Source organism: Misgurnus anguillicaudatus, chromosome 12 (assembly GCF_027580225.2).
Source record: "Misgurnus anguillicaudatus chromosome 12, ASM2758022v2, whole genome shotgun sequence".
Taxonomy (NCBI): Eukaryota; Metazoa; Chordata; class Actinopteri; order Cypriniformes; family Cobitidae; genus Misgurnus; species Misgurnus anguillicaudatus.
The window spans coordinates 31,642,111-31,656,573 of NC_073348.2; the positions used below are offsets into that span (position 1 = coordinate 31,642,111).

A 14,463-nucleotide genomic window follows, 5' to 3' on the forward strand; every position below is an offset into this window, starting at 1 on the left:
ATCACCTCTGACAGGACACAGAAGAACTTTGAAGATATTTCTAAAATCCAAATTAATTTTGATAGGTATTGCGGAAACAGAAAACGGAGCGTTATAAAAAACTTATTAAAATGGTTGCCTTAAATGCCCCCTTAAAAACTTTTTGGCACAAAATTACGAGTTTTGAGAAAAGTATAACATTTAATAGCAGTTAAATATTATAAAGCTATATGTTACATATTTTAATTAAAATACAATTCGAAAAATTAACCATGGTGTTATTATAGATGCTTTCAGCAGTAACAACATAAACAAGCGGCTTTCGTGGTCAACACGTAAGTTCCGGTAAACTCTGCTAAGAATAAATAACAACAACAAAGTTGTTAACTATTTGGTTAAAACAAATTTTTTAAATTCTTCTCTCTCCAGTGATAATTGATAAATAGTTGCCAGACTTTATGCCATTACTAGGTTTGTATTAGATTACTATTTTTTATATATTTCTTATTTTTTATATATTTTTATATATTATACATACATACACATATACACATATATACACATATATACACACATATATACACACACATATATACACACACATATATATATATATATATATATATATATATATATATGCCAATGTGAAATAGTCGACTATCTGTGTGTTCGCTGCAAACACAATTTCCCTACGAGGCTACATAAATACTGAACCGAACTGAACAAAGTACTTTAAACGTAGTTTATTTAAATAACAAGCAAAATAAACAACACAGATTACCTAGGAAATCACACCATTTGTTATTTCGACAAGGTATTTGTTCAAGAGTTCCGTTTAGCAACTAGTCAACCATTAAAAAAAACTGAAAGCGGAAGTTCGGACCATATACGTATCGCGTCACAGCACGTGCGTCCGATGAAACCGTCTGTAGTAAAATATAGTAACCATCATTTTAACCAAATAGTTAATTACTATTTGCATTACTATTGTTATACTACAAATACCATGGTTAAACTATACAGTAGTTATTGTGGCAAGACTAAATTTGTGGTTCAATGGTTTTACTACAAATAAAACAAAAGCCCATGTTTTCTATAGTTTCGACCATGGTTGGATCTCATGTAAAGCTGATCTAAAACTATGAACAAATGTGAAAAGCGATATATATAATTTTTTTTTCAAAGGTAAAGGCTACATTATTGTACCTATGGCTAGTGGCGTGGCTGATATATTGCTCTCTCACATTATAAGGGGTACATGAGATAGACCAATATATCAGCCAGACCAATGAATCTGATTTTTGTCTATTTTGAGATAACCATGTCCGCCTGGGTTAATAGAAGTCTTTACAGTCTCAATTTAATATCAGAAACACTTGAGATATTAAAAGAGATCTCATTTGTGTTTTTTTCAGAATGACTCGGTTTATAAACCGGATATGTCGTCCCCATCACTGGTTTCTGCCTTACCACCCCCATTACAGTGTAAACATCAAAGGCATTTTTCAGTGTGCTACTCACATAATGCTCTCTCTCTCTCTCTCTCTCTCTCTCTCTCTCACTCTCTTTATACACAGAGACACACAAACACACACACACACATAAATACGCTGTAACAAATTCAGTCCTTGGTAAATACCCTAACGTCGTGTTAGGAACGGGACGGCTATAATTAACAGTGTAAGACGCCAGTCTGCCAGCGTGGGCGTCGTGCCAGTGGATCAGCCCTAATTACTGTATTCATTTTGTCAGGACCATTCACTTCACAGCTCTCTATGACCAACCCTGGCAGCCAATGAAATCTCTGGACACTCACATCACAACGTCCAGGGGCCAACCAGCCGTCCCCTTCAAGGCAACATCAAAGCCAGCGAAGGAGCAAAAATCAAAATGGCTGACGCACACGCAACAACCACAACTGCGAAAAACTGTTGGGCAAGGACTTCTGCAACTGAGAATCATTTGTAAAAACAATAAATAAAGCAGAAACAATTATGCATGTATACATATAAACAATATAGCCCCAAAATAATAAATAAATATTTACAAGATCTTCATCACCAAAAAACAAGCATTAACACGGTCACCATTTATTTTCTTAAGCGTCACTGAATGAATCATCTGTGCACATTATTTCCAAGAAAATATTTTTGTCTAATCCTCCATCTAAATGTAATAACTTGCTCCGCCTCTAAAACAACTTTTCTTTAGCGCTGACATCACCAAACCCTCAACAAGCTTTCCCTTCAAACCAACTCAATTGCTTTTGTGATATAATCGCTGATAAAATCAGGCCCCACCTTACAGTTGTTTCTCCTTAAACATCCTGCTTTACAAAAAATATCCAACAGCAAAATTTAAACAGGTTTTGGACATCCACTAATGCTTGTATTCAACCAAACTGGAGGCATATTAGCACAGCTTTGAACTGCTTTAGTGAGCATCAAACTTTAAAAGCTCTCTTTGAACCGGCGATGTTTGCATGTGGCAAAATGCTCTCAACAAATATGTAAAAAATGTGATTTTTATCAATGGTGCCTAATGCGTAAACCCAAAATATGCAAGCGCTGAAGGGAGGGAATGCACATGACCTTATGAAAATATTCCCATCACGCAGACAGGCCTGAATATAATTTGGGTGCGACACACACACACTGGTCTCTTTCAGTCTCCATCACATCCTATTTAAAACTCAATCTAAACGAGCAAAGCGAAACCTAAACGAAAATAGGGCCAAGCGCTCTGGTTGTTTGGGTTAAATATTTATGCGATTTAAAAAAAGACAAAATGAAGTGATCTGTGTCAAATTTAAAGGCTGCTTAGGATTATTTATTTCACAGGTGCAGGACGAAGAAAAACACAGACGTTACGTAATCCGCTGGAAACTAACGGGTCATCCTAACAAATCCCGATCTGTCACATTGACATCATTGAGCGGACAATAAACTTTTCAACATGCATCCTAAGGCGCACCAGAACCATGAAGGGGCTGCATAAACAACCAGTCAATAACAATTACACAACAACAGCACAACATTCACATACTGTATGGAAACGGATATAGAGAAATGCACATACTTAACCGGCAATTTATTTTTCTAAATATACAGAGACGAGCCCTGAAAACATTAACCATTGGTGGTGGGAGCGGATTTGAGTAAATTAAGCACAAACACAAGGATTGTTATTAATAAAATAAAAAATACAACCAAACCAAAAAAGTATGCACTCTTTACATACAAGTATAAATATAAAAAAGTGAAAGTTTGACCAATAATCATAAAAAAAGTTTTGATGAGGTGAATGTATAGCTACCATAAGTTGCCTGAGCTCTTTTCTTTAGGATTATTATATTGCATACATCACTGAAACATAAATATTGCTATTATGTATCCATTTTATTTACATTTCACAAGTAGATAAACAATAAACAGCAAAAAAGATAAAAACAGCTTTAATATATTTTAAGGGATAGTTCACCCAAAAATGAAAATTCTGTCATCATTTACTCTCCCTCATGTTGTTTTAAACCTGTTCGAGTTTCTTTATTCTGTTGAACACAAAATAACATTTTTGACGGTACCCATTGACTTCCATAGTATTTGTTTTTCATACTATGGAAGTCAATGGGTACCGTCAACTGTGTGATCATCTATGATCTGAATGTCTTCAACAGAAAGAAACTCAAACCGGTTTAAAACAACATGAGGACGAGTACATTTTCATGTTAAACAATACCTAACTGTAAGCCCAAAAAGCATTTTGGGTTGGGCAAGGCAAACTAATTACTTGCAGAAAGTCATTGGATAATTTCGCACTAGTCAAAAGAAATTGTACAGTAATGTAAACCATGGCACATTAATTCCACCGGACCATTAAAGTAACTTTCATTCATCAGATATAAAATTTCAACCTTTCTGACTGAGGCCCTTGAAGTCTCGCACCTTGGGTACTGGGCAAAGACGCGCACTTGCATTTTTTTTGCTTTTGCAGGGTTCACAGGATCTCAGAACGTGTGGCCTCCCAGCCAAAACCCCCGGCACGATTAATTTAGTAACGGGTTATTAAGCTCAGACATAAATTGCAGCCCTGGACATTTTAAATGGAAAAGGGGGACTGATTTATTGAGGCTCCGGAGACAAAACAGGTTTTTTATTTTCCATTTATTCATCGAGTCTCACTGAGAGCAAAGAATTTGCGAAACGAGAGGCAGGAAAGAGGGAGAGAGAGAGAGAGAGAGAGGGAGGAGGGCAGAGGCGACGGCAACCTTGATCAAAGATAACACCGGCCGAAGCGCCGCGGTGCCCTTGAATGCTCGACTCGAGAGACGGTTGGCAGAAACTTTTCAAACCAAACACGGCGAGGAATTGTACAGATTTGCCGTTTGGATGATTGAAAGCACCTGTTTGACAAATTAAATGCTGATAAGGATAATATTCATCAAAGAGTTAAAGAAAAGCCTGAGGTTATTAAAAACTCTAGATGTCTTCTGACATCATATTATCCCTTAACTTCCCTTTATTTTATTCTGATGGAATGATGCAATCGTAGTCACAGATGACTGATAGAAACAAACAACAAGTCAATGTCAATGTTTCCCAATTAATCTCAATTTTAGTAGCTGATGTATTAACACAGATCCTTAAAAAAAAAAAAGGAAACTGAAAGTGCAAGCTATTTATCCAGATGACGCATTGAGTACAATATATTTTCTTTTTTATTTATATAAAAACACCAGTCTAGTTTTTAGTAACAGCGCTTACACACATTTTATATATCTGAAAGTGCACCAAATATAAATGTTAAATTATCAAAGTTGTTAAACTTAAAGGTGGGGTGCATGATCTATGAAAGCAAATGTTGACATTTGAAATCACCTAAACAAACACGCCCCTACCCCAATAGAATCTGGACCTTTTTTTTAATAGACCCGCCCCACACATACGCAACACCTGCAAGAATGTCAGTTAGTAGACACGCCTCTTTCTGCTGATTGGCTACAAGTGTTTTGGTACTAGGTCCGACTACCTTTCCAAAGTGTTTTTTTTTAATCATGCACCCCGCCTTTAACTGCAAGACTTCTTTAAATAAATATGACCTAGGCATCCAATCTGCATTTAATTTAAATTTTAAATAAAACACATATTTATAAAAGCACTAAATGGAGAAACTCTTTTATTGAACACATTTTTTAATATTTAAAGTATTTCATGCATCACTGCATTAACAGTTACACTTATGCCTGGGTCTAGTACCAAAATTTGCATGATAATAATGTCGCTCTACACAACCCGTTAAGTGCTTTTGTTAAACGTGCTTGTGCTGCTTACAAGAATAATTCACACAAAAATGAAAATTGGGTCGCATATTGTTTTAAACCTGTATGAGTTTCTTTATTCTGTTGCGCAAAGAAGAAGATATTTTAAATAATGTTTATAACAGAACAGGGGCACCATTCACTTCCATAGTATTATTTTTTCCTACTATGGAAGTCAATGGTGCCCCAGATCTGCTTTGTTAGAAACATTCTTTAATATCTGTGTTCAGCAGAACAAAGTAGTTTATACAGGTTTGAAACAACTTGAGGATGAGTAAATGATAAGATTTTAAATTATGGGTGAACTATCCTTTTAAGTCTGTTAATAGTAATAGTGAATATCATATGCACACAAAAAAATCTGTCAGTGCACGTTCGCTTCAGCACTCTATCAGATCAGAAAAGGTTTCCAGTAAATAAAGAATCACTGATCCTTACTGTCTTGCTAACATGCATCACCAGTTTTCCCCTGGAACGTGACCTTACGGCCAACTCTACGGTCTGAACACGACCGTCCACCTCCAGCCATGCAGACCAAATATTCCCTAAATGGATAAACCATAATATCCTCTGGTTTCTCGTCACTGCCCTCTCTTCCGAGGCCACACCGAGCTTCAAACGAGTGCAAAAGTCCGAAAAATAAACAACTCGGCCGTGTACCAGAACTCGAAAGAAGAACACAATACTACAAGGTGCCAATGCAGAATTAAAAGATAACAACTAAAGAATCTGAGCTAATACGCAATGCCAAATGTGGGGCATCAATAAAGCACAATTGGGTGGGAAAAAACATTAATTGTCCTTTAAATAATATTCAAACCTTTCAAGGTGGACCTAACATGGGACTATATAGTTCAAAAGACAGCCTAGATTTTCTTAAGTTAAACAAAACCTGCTTAATCGCTCAATTACTAAGAACTACACTACCCATAATTCTCAAGAGCGCAACGCCTTGGTCCCACCAATCTGTCTACTACACTCTCACACAACTTTCATGCTTCTATTATTATGCAATAAACTTAAACTTATTTTTTTACAATAGTTGTACCAACAATATTTATTTGATTTTGTCATTTCCAATGCATCATGGTATGTGAAGTTAAAGGTTTGGTTCATGGTTTAAAAATTTTACTGAAGAATTTCTAAGTCCCTATGGATTGAAAAAATTGGAAAATACGTCTGAAAGCAAGTGTGCGGTCAAGTGTTGCACTCAGCAGCGTCTGTAACTGTCATTCACAGGTACCCATGAGATCAGGATGTGCCGGTGCAGACATATGACAATTAGGCGTTCCACTTCCTCTCAAATTCCTCTTCGCCCCACTACCTTTGAGCCTCATATAATTTGCAAAATCATCTCTCGTCCGCTTTCTCTCACCTCTGGGGTATTCTTCTTGAACTCGCGGCTTTGGTCGATGAGTTTTTTCCTGGACTGCTCGCTCTCATCCTGTCTGTTGGCCAGGGATGTGGCGGTGGCATCCAGTTCTTTCTAAGGGGAAGATAAGGGAAACGATCGTATGAAATTCAAAAATCCAGCTTTTTCTAGTTTACTTTTTTACATAAAATCATCCTGAATAATGTAAAGAACATTCTGTGAAAATATAAGCTTGACATCCTTAATATTGACTGTGAAAAGTCAATTATTGAAATCAAACTGTGATGCTTCTCAAGCCTGGATTTCACAAGCAATGTCACATTATATCTAAACTTGCATAAAAAGTGCCCTTCAAGGTGGGACACCAAAACATCTCCCACCATTTTACGATGACATTAGGCATGCCTATTTGTTCACAAGAATGTGGTTGACCCTTGGCCAGCTACGAATTCGCCAGTCACAATCCAGAGTTTAAAACGAAACGTCCAAGCGCTCTCAGCACACATCACGTCTATGCTACAGGAAACGTGTGTTTTATAAAGTGTGAGAATTTTGCTCGGTATGCACCTGCAGGCGTACTGTGGCCATAAACCACCCTCAATCACCGCTCGAACGGACCAATCGGATTCCCAACAAACAAGCCACGATTGGCTTCCGCCCCAATCCGTCACCAACACGCCGCAGTGGTCCCGCCTCCGGTGGGCCTCATGAAAAGTCAGCAGTCTGCGGTCCCGCAGTCCCACTTCTATCCTCTCAACAGCAGGGAGCTGAGCTAAAGAATATCGTCTGACATCTGGGAACCAGATGCTGGGAACAAATCAACTTAATTAGGCTGGAACTCGGTGCGCCAGACTCCCCAAACCTCCAACACAACAACTGGGGGGCTGAGTCACCACAGTCTCGCCCCGATTTTACTCTCCTCTGTTATTATCACCTCCTCCTTCCACATACGAAGACGCACGGCTTCGAGAAACGCTCGCGATGTTCGCCTATCCTGGCGAGGAATGATTTTGGTTTTAAAATATCATCCGTAGAGACGGGTGTGGATCATTGGTTTTTGGGTCAATGGAACGTTTTAGATAAAAAAAAAGTCATGCTGTATAAGTGGGCTATGGTCTTGGACTTTCTAAACTGCTAGGACGTCTGTCCTCCTCGCTTATTACTAATACAAGTGTGATGAAAATAAACCCTGACATAATAGCACTGAAAGGACACACAGTGTGTAAAATATGTACATTACTGTGTAGCTCAATTGCATTAGCGACTAAAAATGTCAAGGGAACACACATACTTATAAAATTTTGCACCGCAAGTCGCCCCGGACAAACGCGCCTGCCAAATGCCCAAACGTAAATAGACCCGTCATCCTCAAATTCTGTGATTTTTAACGAAAATTGTGTCGTAATATAGCATACGGCACAACGGTCCCACACGGCGCTCATATCAATACTGGTAATACCCCCCGGGTATTCAATTCAGCCCCCCTGGTGTAGTGCAAGGAAGCCCTGTAGCCCTCCAATGAGGGTCGTTTATATAAAGGACCAAATTGTTCACCATAATAGCTTTATAATTTTCCTAATGGAGGAATTCTGCTGGCTCAGGCGGCGGTGCTTGTCTTAGTTAATTTGTTCGGTAGTAAACGCTGATGGAACAGATTACAGGGCTCCCCAGAGAGCCAGGCCCTGCCAGATACTATCAGCTGCATATGCAGCAGGGAAACGTCGGCAAGGCCTCGTTCTCTCTCTCCCTCGCTCTTTTTCGCTCGGTCTAGCTCTAATGTTTTTTCCTTCTCTCTCACTTGTATTCTCATAACCTGTCTTTCTCACAGGCCATTACATTTTCTCCTCTCCGAGTCGCTCGCTCTTTCTTGACGCATCCTCAAGAAATGGCACCTCGGGAGGGTCAACAGCGGAGAGGAACAGATAAAAACAAAACACAAGAGGATGGCAGACACCGGGCTGCTAAGGGAGCTTTTATGTTAACTAAAAATGACTGATAATATTCTGAATATCTGAAATTCGATCACAATTGTCAGTTGGAGTTTATTGCTAATGCACGATAATTCACCGGTGCACATTATTACAAAAGCATTGTTTATCTTAATCTAAAAGTAAAGCCGTTTTCTACCCATTTGGCTCCTTTCTGGTATGGACCACCCACTTTTCACGATCCAATGAATTCTTTACAGATAAAATCAAAACCTGTCCGTATTCTTTCCATTTTTTCATGTTTTCTTTTTGGAATACATTACAGTAGCACGTTTAACTTTCATAATGTGATTTCTACCATTGCATTTTCCACCAATCACATCTATGCAGTACGTTTTTAAAGGTCACGTTCTTTCTGATCCCATTTTTTAAACCCTAGTTAGTGTGTAATGTTGCTATAATAGCATAAATAATACCTGCAAAATGATAAAGCTCAAAGTTCACTGCCAGACGATATATTTTCTTCAACAGAATTCGCCTTTCAAAGCCTACAGCGAATGGCCGGTTTGGACTACAGCCCTCTACTTCCTGCTTTAATGACGTCACTAGAACTCCGCCCACAGGAATACAAACAAGAACTGACAGCAAGATAAGCTGCTGTCGAATCACAACACACTAAACAAACTACACAATCAGAACGCGATACGTATTTTTGACGTTGGGACTTCATAGAACAAGGAAGACATCAGCGCGTTTTTAGGAAAGTGAAAACGGCGCTATACAGATAAGTACATTTTTTTACACGTGATACATGAACACGTTATATTGTGCACTGTAAACACAATCAAAGCTTCAAAAACACAGAAAGAACAGGACATTTAAAAGAAATTAAACTAGTACGCCATAACTTTTAATCTACTGCCTTAGCAAACGCATTTCACACTGTTTTATAGTTTTTTATAGCTTATCCTTTAATCATTTGGTCTAAATAAAGGTGACCTGTTTTCTGAAGGGTATGACTTAATGCTTAAGAAACAATAAATACAAGTGCATGTGTGTGTTATGAAAGCCGCCGACGGCTACCATTATCACAGATACAGCTAATCTATTTTTACGCCGGCGTAGCTGTTAAGCCCTTTATCAATGTCTTTGCTATTGCAGCTACCATTTATAACAAACCTGCTTTGTGTGAGCAACTAATCTCAACGCTGACCCACTGCTTTGAGTTCTGAGTCTGTGTACTATATACTGGGGTCTGTTAAACACTTAAGCCAAACATTTGGCAGTAGAGGTGCAAACTTAACCTTGTCACGTCCAGAAAAGCAAGAGTTTTTTTTAGTTTGTGACCTCTGAGGTCTGAATAATGCATTTGACCCCTCAAACTGATGTTCTGGAGTTCCTCACGCTGCCATCGATGTGTGACTTTACCCACAAAATAAGGAACCATTTTAACATTGTTTTCACATAAATGGGTCGATGCGCCCTCACACCCTACGGCTGAAATCCGTGGGTGACCATTTAATGGCTCCTCTGGGAACGTTTAATAAGAAACGGCGAGTAGGTGGAAATTTAAACATGACTTTAGGGTTAGGTTGTAACTAATTTAAATTAGCAAAACGAATAACCTTATACATATCGATATTCTTTCAAATGTTTCTTTGTGTACTATATAAAATAGAACTCGCATGAAAATGTAACGTAGTACACTTTAGTATAATTCCTCCATACTATAGTGTTTTTAAACCTTACCATAGGAAATCTATGCATCTATCCATCTATCTATCGACGTATCTATTCATGTATGCATTTATCTATCCATGTATGAATCTGTGCGTGTCTACGTATGCATGCATGTATGTATCTGTGCGTGTCTATGTATGCATGCATGACAGTATGTATGTCTGCGTGTCTACGTATGCATGCATGTATCTGTGCGTGTCTACGTATGCATGCATGCATCTGTGCGTGTCTACGTATGCATGCATTCATCTGTGCGTGTATACATATGCATGCATTCATCTGTGCGTGTATACGTATGTATGCATGTATGTATGTATGTATGTATGTATGTATGTATGTATGTATGTATGTATGTGTGTGTGCATGTCTCCGTATGCATGCATGAATGTATCTGTGCGTGTCTACGTATGCATGCATGTATCTGTGGGTGTGTACGTATGCATGCATGAATCTGTGCGTGTCTACGTATGCATGCATGCATCTGTGCGTGTATACATATGCATGCATGCATCTGTGCGTGTCTCCGTATGCATGAATGCATCTGTGCGTGTCTCCGTATGCATGCATGCATCTGTGCGTGTCTCCGTATGCATGCATCTGTGCGTGTCTACGTATGCATGCATGTATCTGTGCCGCGTACGCGTCTCTCTACGCGTCTGTCTATCCGTTTGTGTACGCGTCTATGTATGCATGTATGTATCTGTGCGTGTCTATGTATGCATGTATGTATCTGTGCGTGTCTACGCGTCTGTCTGTGTGTACGCGTCTGTCTATCCGTGTGTGTACGCGGATCCATCCAAATATCACCTTAGGTGTACTTTTTGAACACTTTTTGTAAGCAACCTTAAATGTATTCACACTATACATTTAATTAGTGTGTTCACTGGGACTTAAACCCATGACCTTTTGCGTTGCCCTACCAACTGGGCTACAGAAACCGTTTAAGATTAAAATTAGCTTGCAGCCTAGCAACCACAGTTTCAAAGTATCTTCCACAACACAACCTAATTTACAAAACTTCAACCATTACGACACAGCCTCATCTTTTGATTTCCTTCCTCGTTTGGCATCCCAAATGACATATGCGGTCTGAAAACCCCAACAATGACCTAATCGCATTACACAAACAATGCATGTGTGTCGCCGCTCTATGATACACAAAATCTTCTAATCTCTGTTAGCATGGATTAATTGCAAATCGCAATTAAATAGCATCAAGCATGCGACCAAACAATGCCGGGTGAGGGAGGTTTGTGATGTAATATAGAAATTTCACACTGTGGCATGCGGTATCCGAACAAGACCATTGAGCCCTCAAAGCTTTATAATGCAAGAGGCCACTGTTGCAACCCCTGGGAACCCATGCGACTGCATACACAGATGCAAAAGAATACACAGAATCTGTGAATAACAAGAGACCGTGGGGTTGGGTCTCATTAGATATGGACAAACTACAGACTTCATTTCCATCCAATTAAGAGACACTCAAAGCATTATGGGGGCTTGCTGATTATGATGCAGTACATTTGGGCTGTCTCAGTGCAACAATGTCCCAGTTGTTGACTGAAGAACACTCCCTTTCATACCAGCTGGGGAGGGCAGGATTATTAAGGCGGTTTAACAGACTGTACATGCATTACTAATTCAAACTCGCTTTGTAGGCTGGACATAAGAAAAGACTTGAAACGTGTGTGTGCGCTGGGACAAAACGCATTGCAAAATATCATTGTGTGGTTTCTAGCATAATGGTCACAATGCCTGTGAAAACCTAGCTAAAGCGTTTTTGTGACGTACATAAAATCATCCTACATAATGTAAAGGACATACTGTGAAAATGTAACCTTGATATATTTGAGGTCATGTTAATGATTAAAATCAAACTTTAACACTCCTAATATCATTATTATGAGACTTTAGCCTGGATTTCACAAACAGGGTAACAAATAAGTGAACAGGTAAATTAGATATATTTGCTTAAACACAACTGCAAAGGATATTAAAACTTCAGAAAACTTGAATTGGGTTAATGCTCAAAACAAGAAAACAACATGTCAGTGGGCTAAGAAGAAATAATCAAGACATAATAGTTAATAAATGAAGTAATATAAAGTTTTAATAGTATACACTCTAAAAAATACTGGGTTATTTTCAACCATGCGGTGGGTCAAAAAGGCTAAAGCCCAGCTGTTAGGTTAAATTAACCCATTAAATGTTTATATTTGATCCAACAACAACCTAGCCTATAACTTTTCAGTGATCTATCATTCAATGCACTTGTTAATATCATGGTCAATTTCTGAATTCATTTGAAGGATTTTTTGAGTCACGGGATTGGGATTACACAGTATTCTCATTAGGACAAAATCTTTTCAAGAAACTTTGCCGCAGCCGTTCTCACACATCAACGCTATCTGCCGTCAGACTGGTCAGTCCGCAGGGCCCGCGATATCAATCCGCTCCTGAACCCGTAATGATTCCAGGACTGGTTCACCATCTCGCACGCCATGTTTGCTATCAACAGTGCTCTCAGGGGTTTTACAGCACTGTTCATTAAAGCCGAAGAACAAGAGCATGCCCAAAGCTTATTCTCGCTTTCTGTCCTTCTTATTTCTTTCGCTACCGTTCAGCCTTTGATTTATTATGCAACGAGAGCGGCAATTTACTTCAGAGGGGTTCAGTCAGCAATGGAAGAATCTGAGGGCGCGTGTTGGTACTGCTTGTCACAAATGTACAGTACACACGTAACAAAACTTTCAATGTGTTACTAAAAAGCGAAACATGACTCTACCAGCGATATAATAAGGCATTTTGAGTTCTGGAAAAACAATTACATATGCCAATTACGAATATTGGGAGTGGAGGTGATGGTTAAGGAGTGGACCAATGGTCGAGAGGCACACCAAAAAAAACATTTGTTAACCAGTTGAACCATTTGTTAAGTGGCTAAAGAATCAATGACAAAAGGACTAAGAAAGTTAATTTGTTATTGCACCTACCCAGCGTTTAAGAGACATCCAAACACAGCGCAGAGGTCTAGGCTAAAACAAGGCTGCCGGTAAATTTTTTAAAGACGTTTAACCATAGCCTCAAAGCAAATGAAATAAAATAAATAATTAAATATAAAAAAAATGTAATCACTGTTGGTTTTGCTTACATGATGGAATATTAAACATCTCACAAGTTATTTTGGCAAAAACGACATCTAGCCAAATTCTGTCTATAGTTAACCTAGACGCTGCTGGGTGTTGCATCTACTATATAAAATTTAGAGAGCATGATGTCAGAAAAAAGAAAATCAATTTATCAACTATTAAAGGGGACATCTGACTTTTTTCATGTTCAAGTGCTAAAATTGGGTCACCAGTGCTTCTATCAACCTAGACTTAGTTTTGATAAAGCATTCTCGGCAAGCATGTGAAAACATGGGTCATTGAAATTTGTCTCCCCTTGTGATGTCAAAAGGGGATAATACTAGGCCTGGGTATTGTTTCAGATGTTCCAGATCGATTCGATTTCGATTCACAAGCTATCAAATCGATCTGATTTCGATTCTCGGTTCGTTTTTCGATTCCGATTGTCGGAACTGTTTTTATACTCGAGGATAAAAAAAATAGATTAGTGGCCTTTAAGAATCGATTTTTAATCGACCACGTAAAAAAGAACGATTAATCGGGGGGAAAAATTGCCCAGCCCTAGATAATACCGCCCCTTAATCTGCACTATTCAATCACGACACTGCCATTAAGTGCAGAGATCAGCTCACTTGCATTTAAAAGAAAACACCCAAAAACGGCACATTTTAACATAATTTATAATAAATTATCTATATAGTAATTTGAGCTAAAACTTCACATTCATACTCTGGGGACACCATGAAGATTAATTTTACATCTTAATGTATTGTGAAATATCCCCTTTAACAGACGAAACGGACGTTTTTAAAATGTGATCCAACTACTGATGGTTTTTTATGACGTGCCAGTTCTGTCCCTTAAAAACAATCCAGCTTGATAAGATTCTATACGAATGCTGCAAAGCATCATGGGAAACATTTCTCAGCATAAACACATACGGTTCAACCTAAGCCTTCTTTCAGCGGGCGAGGTGGCGTGCATGCAAAGGAGAAC

General features: G+C 38.6%; 1 protein-coding gene across 9 annotated transcripts in view; it reads right to left on the reverse strand.

Moving 5' to 3' along the window:
• Nucleotides 1-14,463, reverse strand: part of cux1a (cut-like homeobox 1a) — a 130,600-nt gene that overhangs the window by 90,403 nt on the left and 25,734 nt on the right. For 8 of the 9 annotated variants that reach the window (XM_073874380.1, XM_073874375.1, XM_073874379.1 and 5 more), the window contains one exon: nucleotides 6,672-6,782. In XM_073874380.1, the coding sequence (XP_073730481.1) occupies nucleotides 6,672-6,782 (111 nt within the window). Of the gene's footprint in view, nucleotides 1-6,671; nucleotides 6,783-7,235; nucleotides 10,205-14,463 lie in introns of those variants that run through there. The other variant, XM_073874378.1, reaches the window with a different exon arrangement.